The 13848-nt window shown below is 43.5% G+C and overlaps 4 protein-coding genes across 5 annotated transcripts in view; 2 read left to right on the top strand and 2 right to left on the bottom strand.

Annotated features, from left to right (window-relative positions):
* Positions 1-5157, top strand: part of LOC6617758 (POU domain protein 2) — a 28506-nt gene extending 23349 nt beyond the window's left edge. For both annotated transcript variants that reach the window (XM_002042034.2, XM_032726073.1), the window contains one exon: positions 3394-5157. In XM_002042034.2, coding sequence (XP_002042070.1) covers positions 3394-4682 — 1289 coding nt within the window. In that variant the 3' untranslated portion in view covers positions 4683-5157. The remainder of the gene's footprint in view (positions 1-3393) is intronic.
* Positions 5158-9155: 3998 nt separating this feature from the next.
* Positions 9156-11732, bottom strand: LOC6617760 (T-complex protein 1 subunit delta). The gene is made up of 5 exons (XM_002042036.2): positions 11520-11732; positions 10391-11043; positions 10189-10328; positions 9445-10129; positions 9156-9377 (listed from the first exon to the last, which is right to left on the bottom strand). Exons 1-5 carry the CDS (start codon positions 11623-11625, stop codon positions 9360-9362), a joined length of 1602 nt encoding a protein of 533 aa, XP_002042072.1. The 5' UTR covers positions 11626-11732; the 3' UTR covers positions 9156-9359.
* Positions 11733-11801: 69 nt separating this feature from the next.
* On the top strand, positions 11802-12758 carry LOC6617761 (PITH domain-containing protein CG6153). The gene is made up of 3 exons (XM_002042037.2): positions 11802-12203; positions 12287-12477; positions 12535-12758. The coding sequence occupies exons 1-3, from the start codon at positions 11884-11886 to the stop codon at positions 12657-12659; spliced, it is 636 nt and encodes a 211-aa protein (XP_002042073.1). The 5' UTR covers positions 11802-11883; the 3' UTR covers positions 12660-12758.
* Positions 12685-13803, bottom strand: LOC6617762 (intraflagellar transport protein 43 homolog). Its single transcript, XM_032727463.1, has 5 exons — positions 13693-13803; positions 13393-13634; positions 13313-13336; positions 13118-13240; positions 12685-13062 (listed from the first exon to the last, which is right to left on the bottom strand). The coding sequence occupies exons 1-5, from the start codon at positions 13780-13782 to the stop codon at positions 12801-12803; spliced, it is 741 nt and encodes a 246-aa protein (XP_032583354.1). The 5' UTR covers positions 13783-13803; the 3' UTR covers positions 12685-12800.
* Between the last annotated feature and the right edge of the window lie 45 nt (positions 13804-13848).

Below are 13848 nucleotides of genomic sequence, written 5' to 3' on the forward strand. Positions count from 1 at the left end.
ATGGGCTCGATTTCAGGGTTTGGCCTAGGTAGTGTAGTAACTCAGAAGTGCGGCCAAGGACTGGCGTGGTTCCTGGTTCCTGGCTATTGGGAATGAGGTATTAGGTTAGGGCACCTATAATATTTATAGGTGCTGTTGGGCAACCAGCACGTGACCAAAGTGTGACCGAAGATGGGCCAGAAGTCTTTGGGTTTGCAATAAGAAAGTACAGGGATTCTAGAGGCAACACTTTATAACCTTAAGACCTTAAGTAGCCCAAAAATAACACTACATCTTGTATGAGCTTATCAGCAAGTTAGAGAGATAGAGACGATTTATTTATTATACATTTCAATAGTTTGGTCCCAACATTGAAAATAATTGGTATAAACACGAATTCATTACGTGTCTTTGTATAAATTATTTAAACCTTAACGGCTTTTCAACCATTTCCATGGAATGCCACCCAAAATCTGCTCTAACACACCCACCAAAAACTCCCCCGAGAAAACAACCCCCGCATGGCAACAAGCTTAAGCCAGAGATCATCCTTGTGAGACCCCTATATGCTCTTTTGACCTCCACCTCCAACTCCCCCGTTGACCCTAACACGACCCTCTTCTGTTCGCAAACAAACAGAAATAACAATTTGTCAAAATGTAAATTTCTGCATTGGCGCATTTAAAGGATGGGCCGAGCAATTATGTAAGTACCCCGAAACCTAGGCCAACCACCCCTAACGAAGTGCAACTAATCTATGCAAAAACATGCATGGAAATCCACCCCATTTGAATAAATGCGTCGCCCATTAACAGGGTTGCCAATGCCATCCGATAGTAGTTGACAATTAAACTTGCATTTTTATTGGTTTACACAAATTAGGAGAGTCAATCGAGCCAAGGGTGCCCCTAGCCCCTCTCACACCCCTCCCCGTGTCATTATGCATATTCAAATGTTGTCAAAATAAACGGAAGGGGAAACCCTTTTTTTCAAATAAAGGGATGCTCAACCGCTAAAAAACTCAAGTGCCGTAACATTAGCATGGCACACACAAAAAAAGGCAAACTGTTGATCCGGCTCAACCCTGTTTAACATATCATTTGAATAGCGCCGAGGTGTGAAGCCAATTGAGGGGGTAACCCTGAGCGAACGGTTACCCTTGCCACCTCATTTTTTAAAGTATCACTTGTTGAGCGATCTCCCCTCGTTCTGGTTATTCAAATTGAAAGGATTTTGGTTGCGTGAAGTTAATTGAGGGGTAATTCGGAAGAGGAAGCGCGAAAAGGATATTACAATCAGCAGCTCTGATTGGGTGCTCTTTACTTTTTTGTACTCCTAAAAAACTTTGTTTCAGAGGGCGTTTCAAGGGCGTTTTTGTAGCATGCAAACAAGTTTAAACGAGGCGATGGGCGTGACGAGTTCCTAATGAAGGGTTAGTAAACTTAATGAAACTGCTAAAGGTTTAGCTTTGTTAAACGGAAGTGGTTATGAGTAAATAGGAAATAAATCGAATCTTTTCAGAGATTTTAATTCTTGCAACAAAAATTTAAAAATATAATATTCCGAAATGAATGTGGTTTTACTGTAGATAAACAGCTTGAGATATGCAAGGATAATTGGATTGCCAAACTCTGGCCTTCAATCACCCATCTTTCAGAGCACTTTCCAAATTTTTCGTTGTATCTTTCCGATAAATCGAAACGCACTTTACATTCCCTTTTATGTGATATAGGGAAAATCAACCCCTAAAAACTGCATGCAAAAGGAGTACCCAGAATTTGGAGTTTTCGAATAGAGGCAACACTTCATTTGTCAGTGGAAACATTCACACATTGCCATTGTGGCTGGACGACGAACTTGCATTCACCATGCAGACCTCATCAGCAGGATAACACATCTGCTCCGGGGACAGACAAAGCGGCATCACCTGGTATTGGGTTTCGAAAAAAATCGAGTTTCGATGCTCGTGGATCGCTCGCTGCAGGCGCATTCCACTTACAAAGGATCACAACAGTGTTTCTTTGCCTTGGTTTGAACTTGCTCCCGAGGCTTCTTGACTTTACTCCTTTCTTTCATTTTTTTTGAAGCCAAACAACTTGGAACCCTTTTTTCTAGCCACCACATCCAATGGCAAGTTGCATTCGGTTCTAATCCGCAACTCGTGCAACTCGCAATTGTAACGAATTTTAAATTTGCAACTGCACTGCCAGCGGAGGGTTGAAAAATCATTCCGAAAAGGGTGACAATTTTTGACTACGCCTAACCCTTAGATGGTTTTTATTTCTGACTGGTTCCAATACATTTTCAATGGCTAATTTTATTACGGCGTGTTCGACTTTGGCCGTTCTACATAAAGGGAGTCATAAAAACAGCTGCCCACATGCAATTTATTTTGCAAAGTTCAAACGCCCGCATTAGATATATGTATGTTTTTTTTTTTGAAATATTTCCTAATCCGCTGAATCGAGTTTAACATGGGGTTGAATCCGCTTAAAACTATCAATTCTATTTATTTCGAAATCGGTTTAACATTTTTTACAATTCAGACAAATGTTCGAAAGTTGATTTTTGATGGAGGATCGAAATCGCAAAGGTTTTTTTAGGGCTATAAATATGAAGGAGAAGCTTTTATTTCATTTCAACCGATCAAAAGATCTTTGATCATATTTCTCCAGTCGGAAGTTTAATACTCATTATTATATTTCCCATCAAAATCAATAATTTTCTTCACGAAATTATGAAATTTGAGCTTCTTTCGCTGCTCTACTGCGCATTTATCAGAGACAAAGGAGCAAGCATCCTGTTTGACTTCGCCGTGGCCTCTGATGTATGGCTATTTTTCAATTATTATGCATGGTTGGGTTTTCAACAAGGATGTTGGGGTTTGCCGAAGGTTAATGGGGGAGTGGAGGCCACAAAGGAGAACCCTTCCGCTTGAACGTCTATCGTAGCTAACCGCAGGACGCAGACATTGGACAGGATAGCTGGGAAAGGATGGGCATTCGATTGGAAGATTGAATAAAATTTGACTTAAAAAGGCTGAGGAGAAATTGGTTACAGAAAGACGATGAATGAATACACTTTGTAAATTAATAAGGATTCGTGAGATACAGCATATTATTTTCTTAAAATCTCTCAGTTAAATTAAAAATATAATTAATTTTAATGGCCAGCTAGGCAGTTTATTTTTCCTTTCTTTTCAAACCTCCTTTTAAATTCATAAAACTCCTGAAATACCCTTTAAAATAGCTGCAGAAATATTGAAAAACGTGCAGAGTCCTTTGGTTAAAATCAAATTATGCTACGCGTGCGTTGACCAGTCCGGCTACTTGAACTTCATTGAGTTGGAAAATTGAAAAGCAAACTACCCACAATCATCTACTATAAAAAAATATCCTTTTTCCCTACTTACAGACTGCGGAAAGAGCTTCGAGGAGGAGGAACTGGAGCTGGGCGAGAACTGCGAGATGCCACAGAATCTGAGCAGCAAGCGCCAGGCCAGGGAACTAGACTCTGAGCTGGAAAATGAGGTCCTGGATCTGGCACCGCCACCGAAGAGATTGGCTGAGGAGCAGGAGGAGGAAAAGGTGGCCAATCCACCACAGCCGGTGGAATTCGCACCGGAGGAAATGCATCAGGCACTGCAACTGCAGTTGCACAGCTACATCGAAATGGTTCGCCAATTGGCGCCGGAGGCCTTTCCCAATCCCAACCTGGCCACGCAGTTCCTGCTGCAGAACTCACTGCAAGCCTTGGCGCAGTTTCAGGCCCTGCAGCAGATGAAGCAGCAGCAAAGGGAGGATCCTCTGCCCAGTTACTCCACCCCCTTGGCCAAATCACCACTGAGAAGTCCATCCCTGAGTCCAGTGCCCCGGCACAGCAAATCCCAGCAGCGAACTCCACCAAACTCGATGACTGCCAATTCTCTGGGCCTGAGTAGTGCCGTGATGACTCCAAATACGCCCAGCATGCAGCAGCAGCCGCAACTGCAGCAGAGCACTCCCAAGCCGACGAGTGGACTAACTGTGGCATCTGTCATGGCCAAGCTGGAGCAGTCGCCGGAAGAGACCACCGATCTGGAGGAGTTGGAGCAGTTCGCCAAGACCTTCAAGCAGCGGCGAATCAAGCTGGGCTTCACCCAGGGCGATGTGGGTCTGGCCATGGGCAAACTGTATGGCAATGACTTCTCGCAGACCACGATTTCCCGCTTCGAAGCCCTCAATCTGAGCTTCAAGAACATGTGCAAGCTGAAGCCGCTGCTCCAGAAATGGCTGGAGGATGCGGACAGCACGGTGGCCAAGTCGGGCGGTGGAGTGTTCAACATCAACACGATGACCAGCACGCTGAACAGCACACCGGAAAGCATCCTGGGACGCAGGCGCAAGAAGCGCACCTCCATCGAGACCACGGTGCGCACCACGCTGGAGAAGGCCTTCCTGATGAACTGCAAGCCCACGTCGGAGGAGATCAGCCAGCTGTCCGAGCGCTTGAACATGGACAAGGAGGTGATCCGGGTGTGGTTCTGCAATCGCCGGCAGAAGGAGAAGCGAATCAATCCCTCGCTGGATCTGGACAGTCCCACGGGCACTCCGCTGAGCAGTCATGCCTTTGGGTATCCACCGCAGGCTCTGAACATGTCCCACATGCAAATGGAGGGCGGTCCGGGTTCCTTCTGCGGCAGTTCCATCAGTTCGGGGGAATAGAAGAAGCGGGATCAGCGTGGGAATCCATCCATCCAATCTTGTACATAGTCAGCTTATGCTCCAAATTCTTCCACAACATTCCACTTGCCACACTCTCCATATCAAATGCAAACAATGCCATGGATGTATTTAGTAAACTAGGTGATAGCCAGTCGTATCAGAAAATCCATTACGAATTTATGAGTACATATAGCTCCACTGCACTATACTACCTATTCGTATCTGTATCTGTATGCATATAGAAGTTCCTAGTTCTAACTATTCCCCAAATGCCATACGTGTGTATCTGTTGTGCCCCATATCCCCCATATCCACTATGCCACAAATCAGTCCTCTAGTTGTATTTACTGTACTGTGTATTGACCTAGATGTGTATGTATATGTATACCGATGTTGTTGTACGATGTCCAATTGTAAATTGATCTTGAACACACTTAGATCGTAACATCCAAAAATTTCAATAAAATTATTCCGATAAAATAATTTATAAAAAAAAACACTGTATTTTATTATTGGATGGGAGCTATGATGAAACATAGATGCAGCTCGAGGTATGCAGTTTATATTTATAGCTTAGAATCGTCTCTTTAGTTTCATACCATTTCTAAATTATTTTCTAAAAATCTAGTTTTTCTAAAGTGTTTGGAGAGGAATTTAATTTAATATTTACACACACATATTTACCAGCTGTATGTTTTTAAAAAGCCCCAGCTTATTATTCAATTAGCCAGCTCTTTACTCCAGCATGTGCCATATAAAAACGCACTCGAATCTCATTAGGCCGCGCCTAAATAAATATTGAACGAGGTATTTAGTTAACTGATTTCCTTGGCCCGCCCCAAAAGCGTTTGCCAGCCACGCGACAAAGGCAAACATGACCATTTTTTAATAAACTTCCTGGCAAACGCGGGCCAACAACGGCAAAAGGATGCGAAGGACCCACACCAGTAACCCCTTTTCTTTTTTTTCTTTTTTTGTTGCTTTGGTTGTCGAGTGTGGATTTGTTGGATAAGAAATCACTTCATCTTTTTGGGCCTGGCGACAGTCAATATGGCAGCGCAGACAGAACCCTTATTTGTATATCGAGGCAAGCGTGTAAATCCTTTTTTTTTACCAACCCCCAACTCCGATCCCTCGGCCCGGATTTTTCCCCTGCTGCCAAAAGTTTGCCGGGCTCTGATTCGTTTAGGGCAGGAATCTCTAAAAAAATGATAGAGTTGGGGAAGTTGGCAAAGGGTTCATGCCATCAATTCACACATGGTTATGTCATATGCTCCTCGCCTCGGTGGTTGATTTTGGTCTTGTAGTATGGGTATAGCTCCTGTGTTGTTTGCTGTTTTCTGGGACTTGGATGTGGGCAGTGGAAGTATTTTATGTTGTCCCAGTTGTATCCTTTGGAAATCGCTTAAGCGAGTCAAGTCCTCGATGGAGATATCTTAATGGAAGTGTGCCAATAAATTAGGTAAATGATTGTGAAAAGGACACATGTGCTAAGCACACGTTATTAAGATTTTTTAAGCTGGATAAATATTATTAAGTAATACTCTCTATGCATTTAAGGTAAGCTTCAAAATATCCTGAATAAAGATAGACTTTTATCCTATGACACCTGACTAAAAATCAATCTAAATAGATGCATATCCTTTAACATACGGATTTTTAGAGGCTAGTTTGATTTTAATTTATGTATTTCAATTTGAGGCAACACATATTTATTTAAAACTTCATCATTTACTTGCCTGCAGCTGGCCAGAGTTGCGAATAAATTTTTAATCTGCCCAGAAGTGAAATCTCGACCAGAATGCTTACCCCATTTAATTTGCAGGCCAATCGCCCACACACACACTCGAGCACACATCAAACGGAGGCCAAAAGGAAAAGCCCATCGATTCCAGCACTCACACTTAATTGGCGGGCACTCGAATTTTGCGAAGCTCGGGGGCTTGGGTCTCTTTGAATGTTATCAGTCCAGTGCAGACGACGTCCGTCCATTCCACATGGCCAAAATGTAAAGAAGAATGGCATCGGACGCAAAATGGCTTTCAGCAATTTCGGTTTTCAATGGGGGGAAAACTTCAATTGCATTGGTCATATTCAAAGTGCCCTAAGCCTGGGCTGGTCCAAGTGGGTTGATAAGCCCCGTGGGCTATTATTTCGGGGGATTCCCCCGGTGGTTGCAGATCGTCCGGTCGAGATTTCATTCGGCTTTCATTTGATCGATTTGATTTCCTTTCCTTTCAACGGACGTTCAAATATTTGCCGCATTTGCAAATTGAATTTTCTCGCCGGAATATGCTTCATTCCCGTTTCGCCCGATTCATTTATAACAATTTAATGAAATTTTCGAATGCGTTTTCATAATATTGTCGCTGTGCTGCCATCATTAATCACTTGCCACTTGGCAGGACTAACGAAAATTAAGTTTCCTTTATGCTTTTGCTCTGGCATTTCTATTCTTGCCTCCTTGAGTGGCATGAACTAGATGGAAGTATTTCGCTAAACTGAGCTGTTAAATTTTTGGACCACTAAATAAATACTTGATGTATAAGACCATAAAAATAACTATTTTTTTTAAATACAAATAGATTTTTCAATTCATGGAGAAAGAAAACGAGATACAATTTATAAGAACAGGCACTTTGAGATACAAATTATGAAAGTTATAAGAAGTTAATATACATGTAACTTTTATACCGCTAAATACACTACTAAACCTAACAACCTATTTCTTTATTTACTTGATTCATGGCATATTTTTTTAGCATCCTTTGTTTCCTTTGTATCTGTCAGATACTCGAGATCTGAGATATGACAGACACTGGTAATTTCGGTTGAAAAGTGCTCGCAAATTATATGGCGAACATATGTTAAATTTCTGCGTGACTGGCTGACAATTCGTTGCTTTGAATTTCAATTCGTCTGGCGCAAAGAAATGTAACAAGGACACACAGGACATACACACCCCTTTGCGCACTTTTCGCCCGACTGGAGAACGTAAGACTTGTGCAAACATTTGGGCAAAAAACAACAACAGCAACAAACGCGGGGAAAACACAATTGAATTACAATGAAAATATGAAATGAGCAAAAAGCAGATGAAGAAAATCGCATACAAAAATTAAGCAAACAGGCGAAACAAAGGAAAAGCGCCCGAAATAAAAAGTTTCAAAAGTGTGGGCCACTGGCTCTCTACGAGCAAATAGCTCGGGAAAAAAGCGCAAATTCAATATTTGCTCAAGAAACAAATGGGAACGAGGACGTGAAACGACAATGCCTCAAGACAGTCGAGCAAATAGCTAAAAAATATAAAAGTAGCGAAAATAAAATAAATAACTAAGAGGGAAGCTGTTCAAATCGAATCAGTTGATACCCTTCATTTTTTAAGTGAATAAAATTCAGGCTTAAGATGAGTACTTGAAATAGCTTAGAAAAATTGCACATACTATTTAATGCGATTTTTATAGAATTAGGATTACAAAATTGATTTTATAATGATCCTATGTAATCAAAAATATATTTAGAACATACGCTTCACCTTAAAAGTAAATGCAAAAAAAGACCTCTGACTTTTCCACCCCCTGCAAGTCAAAATGGAAACCCAAATCAATGGCTGCTGCGCAAATAAACTTTAAAATGGAAAATTTGCATGCGTCACCCGGAAAACTGATGGAAAACCAACCCCTAAAACTTTTTAGCAGCCAATTAGCGGAATAGCTTTTATTGGACGGGCTAAAAAAGAAAAATCAAAGCCAATCAGGGGCGTGATCCGAAATCAACACCATCTTGGCCATCACCTAGATGGGTGGTGGATGATAGTGGGCTGGTGAACTCGATCCCTTTGACATGTTTACACATTTAATTAACTTACACGCGCCGAAAGTTTCCGGACACGATAGATAGTCCCCGTCTAATCACACCCAAGCGAAAACCCCACCCGCATCAACTACCAAAATGGGGCTAAGAAAACAAAAGGATAAAGACCCTTTCGCAACCCAACCCCTAAGTCTGCCCTTTTTGACAATTTGAAACCAGTTCAAGTGGTTTAATCATTTAACGCACATCATAAAAATCGCATCAAGTGATTTTTATTTACACGCCCAGGACAAAAAGGAGCCCCAAAATGGTTGGGGTTCAGCCATCCCTTTGAAACCCAAGGCGGTGGCTAAAAACAAGAAAAATGGGCTCGCTCACTAGATAAGGTTTCAGTTAGTTGATAAACTTTTAGGCTGTGATAAAATCCTAGAAATCAGGCTATTCTTTCTAAGAAAATATGCCTTATGATTTTTACTATTTTACAAATAATAATAGTTACCACAAAAGTTATCAGCTTTTAATCTTAAGGAATTCTACATGATCTAATAAATCTTTAGATAATAAGTATGAACTTCCTAAATAACATTTTCCTAACAATTAACCAATTTTATAAACATTTTAAATCTCAGAATAGAAAGTAATTAAAATCAAGTTTTCATGTAGGTTGTGTTAGCGAAGTATTTAATCATTTAGTTTTCTTTTTTAAATACATGTTAAGCTGGTGAGGCGTAGTGTATATGTGAATTTTATTCAAAATTTAATGCGCAACCGCATAATGGGCATAAGATGTGAGACTTTAGATGAATTTGCGTGAAGATTGATTTTGATCAGAGACAGACGACCGAAAAATCCGGATCACACTGCTTAACTGAAGGTGTTGACCTGTGAATAAATTAGGACAGTGATTAGCAATCATTTAAATAATTTCATTCATTTGTATTTAACTTACAATATCGTCGATCTTCAAGATCGATCGAATCGTCTCCGTGGCCAGGGTGATCGACGAAATACTGACCAGCAGCGGCTGCACCACGTTCTCCGCGAAAATGTCTGTGATGGCGCCCTTGCGCACATTAATACCGGCGTTCTTTTCACCCTGAGCGTGGCGGTTGCGCAGCTCCGTGACGGTGGCAATGGGATTCAAGCCGGCGTTCTCAGCCAGAGTCGAGGGAATCACCTCCAAAGCATCGGCAAATGCACGGAAGCAATACGCATCCACACCCTCAACTGTTTGTGCCAATGCGGCCAGCTGCAGGGCCATCTCAATCTCCGGCGCACCACCGCCGACAATCTGGGCGCGCAGCTTCACCAGGCAACGGACGACACAGAGGGCATCGTGCAGGGAGCGAGCAGCCTCCTCGAGCACCAGCTTGTTGGATCCGCGGCAGATGATCGAGATAGTGCGTCCCATGTTCTGGATCCCGGTGATCTTCACAAACTTGTTGGTGCCACTGGCCACCTCCTCGACCAGATCGGCACTGGACAGGTTCTCGGCTGTGAAGTGATCCAGCGAAGCGATCGGTCGGCAGTGCAGGGTCTTGCACACGAACTCAATATCCTCGCGCTCCACATCCTTAACGACCAAGCACTTGATCTTGTCCAGGAAGTGCTGAGCCAGATCAGAGACGGCATCGCTAGATAAGTGGACAACTATCAGCACAAAGTGGACAAATAACAAGTGAGCTAAACCTACCGCAGGATAGACTTCTGAACGAGAAGAACATTGCATCCGGACTTCTTGATCTGCTTGACAATGTTCAGGATGTATGAACGCTCCTCCTTGAGCACACGATCCATGGCAGCGTAGTCCGACACAATCACATTGTGATCCATCTGCAATTTCAGCATGAATTATTAAAGACAATGAATTATTAGGATCATTGCGTTGAACTCACATCGGTCTTGGGGGCCGAAATGCAGAACTGGATAAGACCGATCTTGGCCTTCTCGATGCGCTTGGGAGCGTTGGATCCGGCAGAGCGGCAGGTGAAGACCAATCCATCGACCAGCTCGGTGTCCTCAACGGTGCCACCCAGACTGGAGATGACCTTGATGTTCTTGAGATCCACAGAGGTCTCCTTGCCGGGATCCGTGACCTTAAGCACAGCATCCACGGCAATGGGAGCCAGCAGACTGCTCTGCTGCGACACCACCTTGGAGTTCAGCGAAGTGGATGCGCTCTTGATCAGTGTCTCGCGGTCGTCCAGCTCGATGGGCGTGGACATCTGTTTCAGGATCTCGACGGCCTTGTTCGAGCAGCGCTGGAACGAGTCCGAGATGGCCGTGGGATGCAGACCCTTCTGTAGCAACTTCTCGCAGGCCTCAAGCAGAGCGCCGGCAATGACAACCACAGAGGTGGTGCCGTCACCAGCGGCCACATCCTGAGCACGCGACAGCTCCACCAGCATCTTGGCGGCAGGGTGCAGCACGTTCATCTGCTTCAGGATGGTGGCGCCATCGTTGGTGATGGACACCTCACCGTTACCTGCCTGGATCATCTTGTCCATGCCGCGGGGGCCCAAACTGGTGCGGATGGCATCGGAAACGGCTGGAAAACAGAATTATTCCAATAAGTTATATATGTATTTTAATATTCCGTTAACTCAAGTGGAGTTCATGTGGTTAGGTTTACACAGCAGCATGACTAATTTACAGACACACATGCAAAAAGACACATGGTGTCTTGTGGGTTAATTAAAAAACAACTACAATGTGAAAAAGATAAACAATAAAATCCTTGTAGCAGTCAAATTGGTATTAGTAATAGGGTATTGAAAAACCTCAATTTTTAGGTTGTTTCAATTCATCACATGAGTAATGCGCGCTCTTCTTCTTCTTCCGCCTAAGAAGTTTCCAGACAGCCGGCATCCAACTGCTTTTTCAATAGGCCATTTGGCCGGAAATCCTGATGCAGCACTGGTCGGAATTCAATCAACTTGGTCCTTAGCTCAATAAATAGCACATACGCCAACATTTTTATACACAAATGTGCGTAATTATGGTAATATCCTCGCTTTTTCTCACCTTTGGCCGCCTGGATGTTGGACAAACGCACATCGGTGGGCTTGGACTTGTCCTTGAAGGCCTTGGCCGTGGGCTTGATGTTTACCGCTGTTGCCTTGGGCGCCATTGTAGGGTTAAGTTTAGTTTTTTAACAAAACACAGTTATTCCACAATAAATTCACAGCGATTTACACAGAACACGTTGCTGCGAAATGTTAAGGAAAGTGTGGCCGCACTCGCTGAGCTCAAATATACCGCCAACTTATCGGTATCGATAACATCATTCCGTGTGAATGGCAAGTCAGTGTGAACGTACTTGCGTTGTGACTCGGCTGCTTTATTTACATTGAAATTTTGTTAGATTTTTGAATTTAAAATAGAAATAATGCCGCACGGACACTCTCACGATCACGGCGGCTGCAGCCACGAGGCTTCGGACGTGGACCACGCCTTGGAAATGGGCATCGAGTACAGCTTGTACACCAAAATTGATCTGGACAATGTGGAGTGCCTGAACGAGGAGACGGATGGCCAGGGAAAAAGTGTCTTCAAGCCGTACGAGAAGCGCCAGGATCTGTCCAAGTACGTGGAGAGCGATGCGGATGAAGAGCTTCTCTTCAACATTCCCTTCACCGGCAACATCAAGCTCAAGGGAATCATTATAAGTGGGGCCAATGATGACTCCCATCCAAACATGGTCAAAATGTAAGGAAGAGGAGTCAAGGCGGATCCGTGGCCTTAAATACTATAAACCTTGAATAAAATTAATCATGCATCTTACCTTTCAGCTTCAAGAATCGACCCAGGATGACCTTTGATGATGCCAGAGCAAAGCCCGACCAGGAGTTCCACCTGACCCGCGATGCTCGTGGAGAAATCGAGTACTCTCCCAAAGTGGTCACCTTCTCCTCCGTGCACCATCTCTCGCTCTACTTTCCCAGCAATTTCGGAGAAGACATCACGCGCATTTACTATATAGGTAAGTTCACAGCAATCTGTCTTTAATTACCAACTAAAACCTAGTCGCTATTCAAAGGTCTTCGAGGAGAGTTCACAGAAGCGCATTACCATGGCGTAACCATATGCAACTACGAATCCCGTGCTAATGCAGCGGATCACAAGGAAAAGGCTTTCGATGGAGTCGGCAGAGCCATCCAATAGGGTTATAGAGATTACATATGAGCAATTTAATTGAGTATCTCTGTAGTGTATATATTTTGTGATCATTTAAGGCAAGAAATGTATTTGTATTCGCTTAAATTATTGAGCATTTGTATTGCACTGATATTGTGCTAAAGCACACTAAGTGTATTGTGTGGGTGGAATCACATCGGGTCCTATCTTCATGCCCATATTGGGCACTTTATCCGAATGGATTTCAGCCGTGACCTCGGTGAACAGTTTGTCCCACTGCCAGAGATCGTCCTTCTCGTTGAGGCTCTCCTGTGGAACCAGGCAATCGGTGAGGATTGAGAGATCAAAGCCATCCACAGCGGAAAAGGCGTACTGGGAGAGCAAATCGGAATTGGCCTCCTTCAAAACAGCAGATCGTGAAGTGCCAATACTGAAAATTACAACTTATTATCGTAGTGAAGAGAAATTAAGCAGCTTCGGCTTACGTTGGCGGTTCTATAATCTCATTGAGCATGATTTCGTCCTTGACATCATCCATGTCTGGGATGACGGGGATGTCATCCGTTGGTATGGAATTTGTAGACGACTTCGTTTTCCTAAAGCGCTCACTAAAAGAAATTTTATTATTATAACAGTCGGTGGAATGTGAAGTTATTGTGATAAACTTGTTCTATACTCACTCATCAAAGGAGTTTTTCTTGGACCTAGAAAGATATAGAGCAGTCAGTAATGTACCTATATCGACGGTTATCATACCCACTTTAATCCCTTGAGTCCGGAATCCGCCCAGCCACCCGAAATGCGACGAATGGGTGGTCGATGTGACTCGAATTCGTTGTTGTATGTGGACGAGGTGGCCGTGTCCGAGGTGGTGGGTGGGGTGCCCGCCTGGACATTCAGCGTGATGTCGATGGAAATGTCCTTGGAGCCCCCAGCCGCCTGGACATCCTCCTCCTTCAGAACATCGCGACTCTTGGAGCGCCGACCCTTTCTGGCCGTCGTCTAGGGTGGCAAATACATCGAAACTTCAATTTGCATCTATTTAAACGGGGTTTCTCACCTTTCTTATGGTCATCTTGAGTTCTTCGGCCCAGTCCATCATCTTTTGTTTACGTTTATCCTCAGCGTTTCCAAGGCAACAAGTGTTCATGGTTACTCCGTGGGAATGTTCAAGTTTACTAATAAAGTTTGCCATTCGCAACGCGATGCGATAGTT

The sequence above is a fragment of the Drosophila sechellia genome, chromosome 2L (assembly GCF_004382195.2).
Source record: "Drosophila sechellia strain sech25 chromosome 2L, ASM438219v1, whole genome shotgun sequence".
NCBI classification, from domain to species: Eukaryota; Metazoa; Arthropoda; class Insecta; order Diptera; family Drosophilidae; genus Drosophila; species Drosophila sechellia.

What these genes read in the sequence shown, in the direction of transcription:
- LOC6617760 (XM_002042036.2), bottom strand. Translation starts at nt 11,625, where the DNA reads ATGGCGCCCAAGGCAACAGCGGTAAACATCAAGCCCACGGCCAAGGCC. An exon ending in CAACATCCAGGCGGCCAAAG is followed by an intron (nt 11,044 to 11,519) that starts GTGAGAAAAAGC and finishes TCTGTTTTCCAG; the next exon opens with CCGTTTCCGATGCCATCCGC. An exon ending in TTTCGGCCCCCAAGACCGAT is followed by an intron (nt 10,329 to 10,390) that starts GTGAGTTCAACG and finishes CTGAAATTGCAG; the next exon opens with ATGGATCACAATGTGATTGT.
- LOC6617761 (XM_002042037.2), top strand. Translation starts at nt 11,884, where the DNA reads ATGCCGCACGGACACTCTCACGATCACGGCGGCTGCAGCCACGAGGCT. An exon ending in CATCCAAACATGGTCAAAAT is followed by an intron (nt 12,204 to 12,286) that starts GTAAGGAAGAGG and finishes CTTACCTTTCAG; the next exon opens with CTTCAAGAATCGACCCAGGA. An exon ending in CACGCGCATTTACTATATAG is followed by an intron (nt 12,478 to 12,534) that starts GTAAGTTCACAG and finishes CGCTATTCAAAG; the next exon opens with GTCTTCGAGGAGAGTTCACA.
- LOC6617762 (XM_032727463.1), bottom strand. Translation starts at nt 13,782, where the DNA reads ATGAACACTTGTTGCCTTGGAAACGCTGAGGATAAACGTAAACAAAAG. An exon ending in TCAAGATGACCATAAGAAAG is followed by an intron (nt 13,635 to 13,692) that starts GTGAGAAACCCC and finishes TTGCCACCCTAG; the next exon opens with ACGACGGCCAGAAAGGGTCG. An exon ending in TCCGGACTCAAGGGATTAAA is followed by an intron (nt 13,337 to 13,392) that starts GTGGGTATGATA and finishes ATATCTTTCTAG; the next exon opens with GTCCAAGAAAAACTCCTTTG.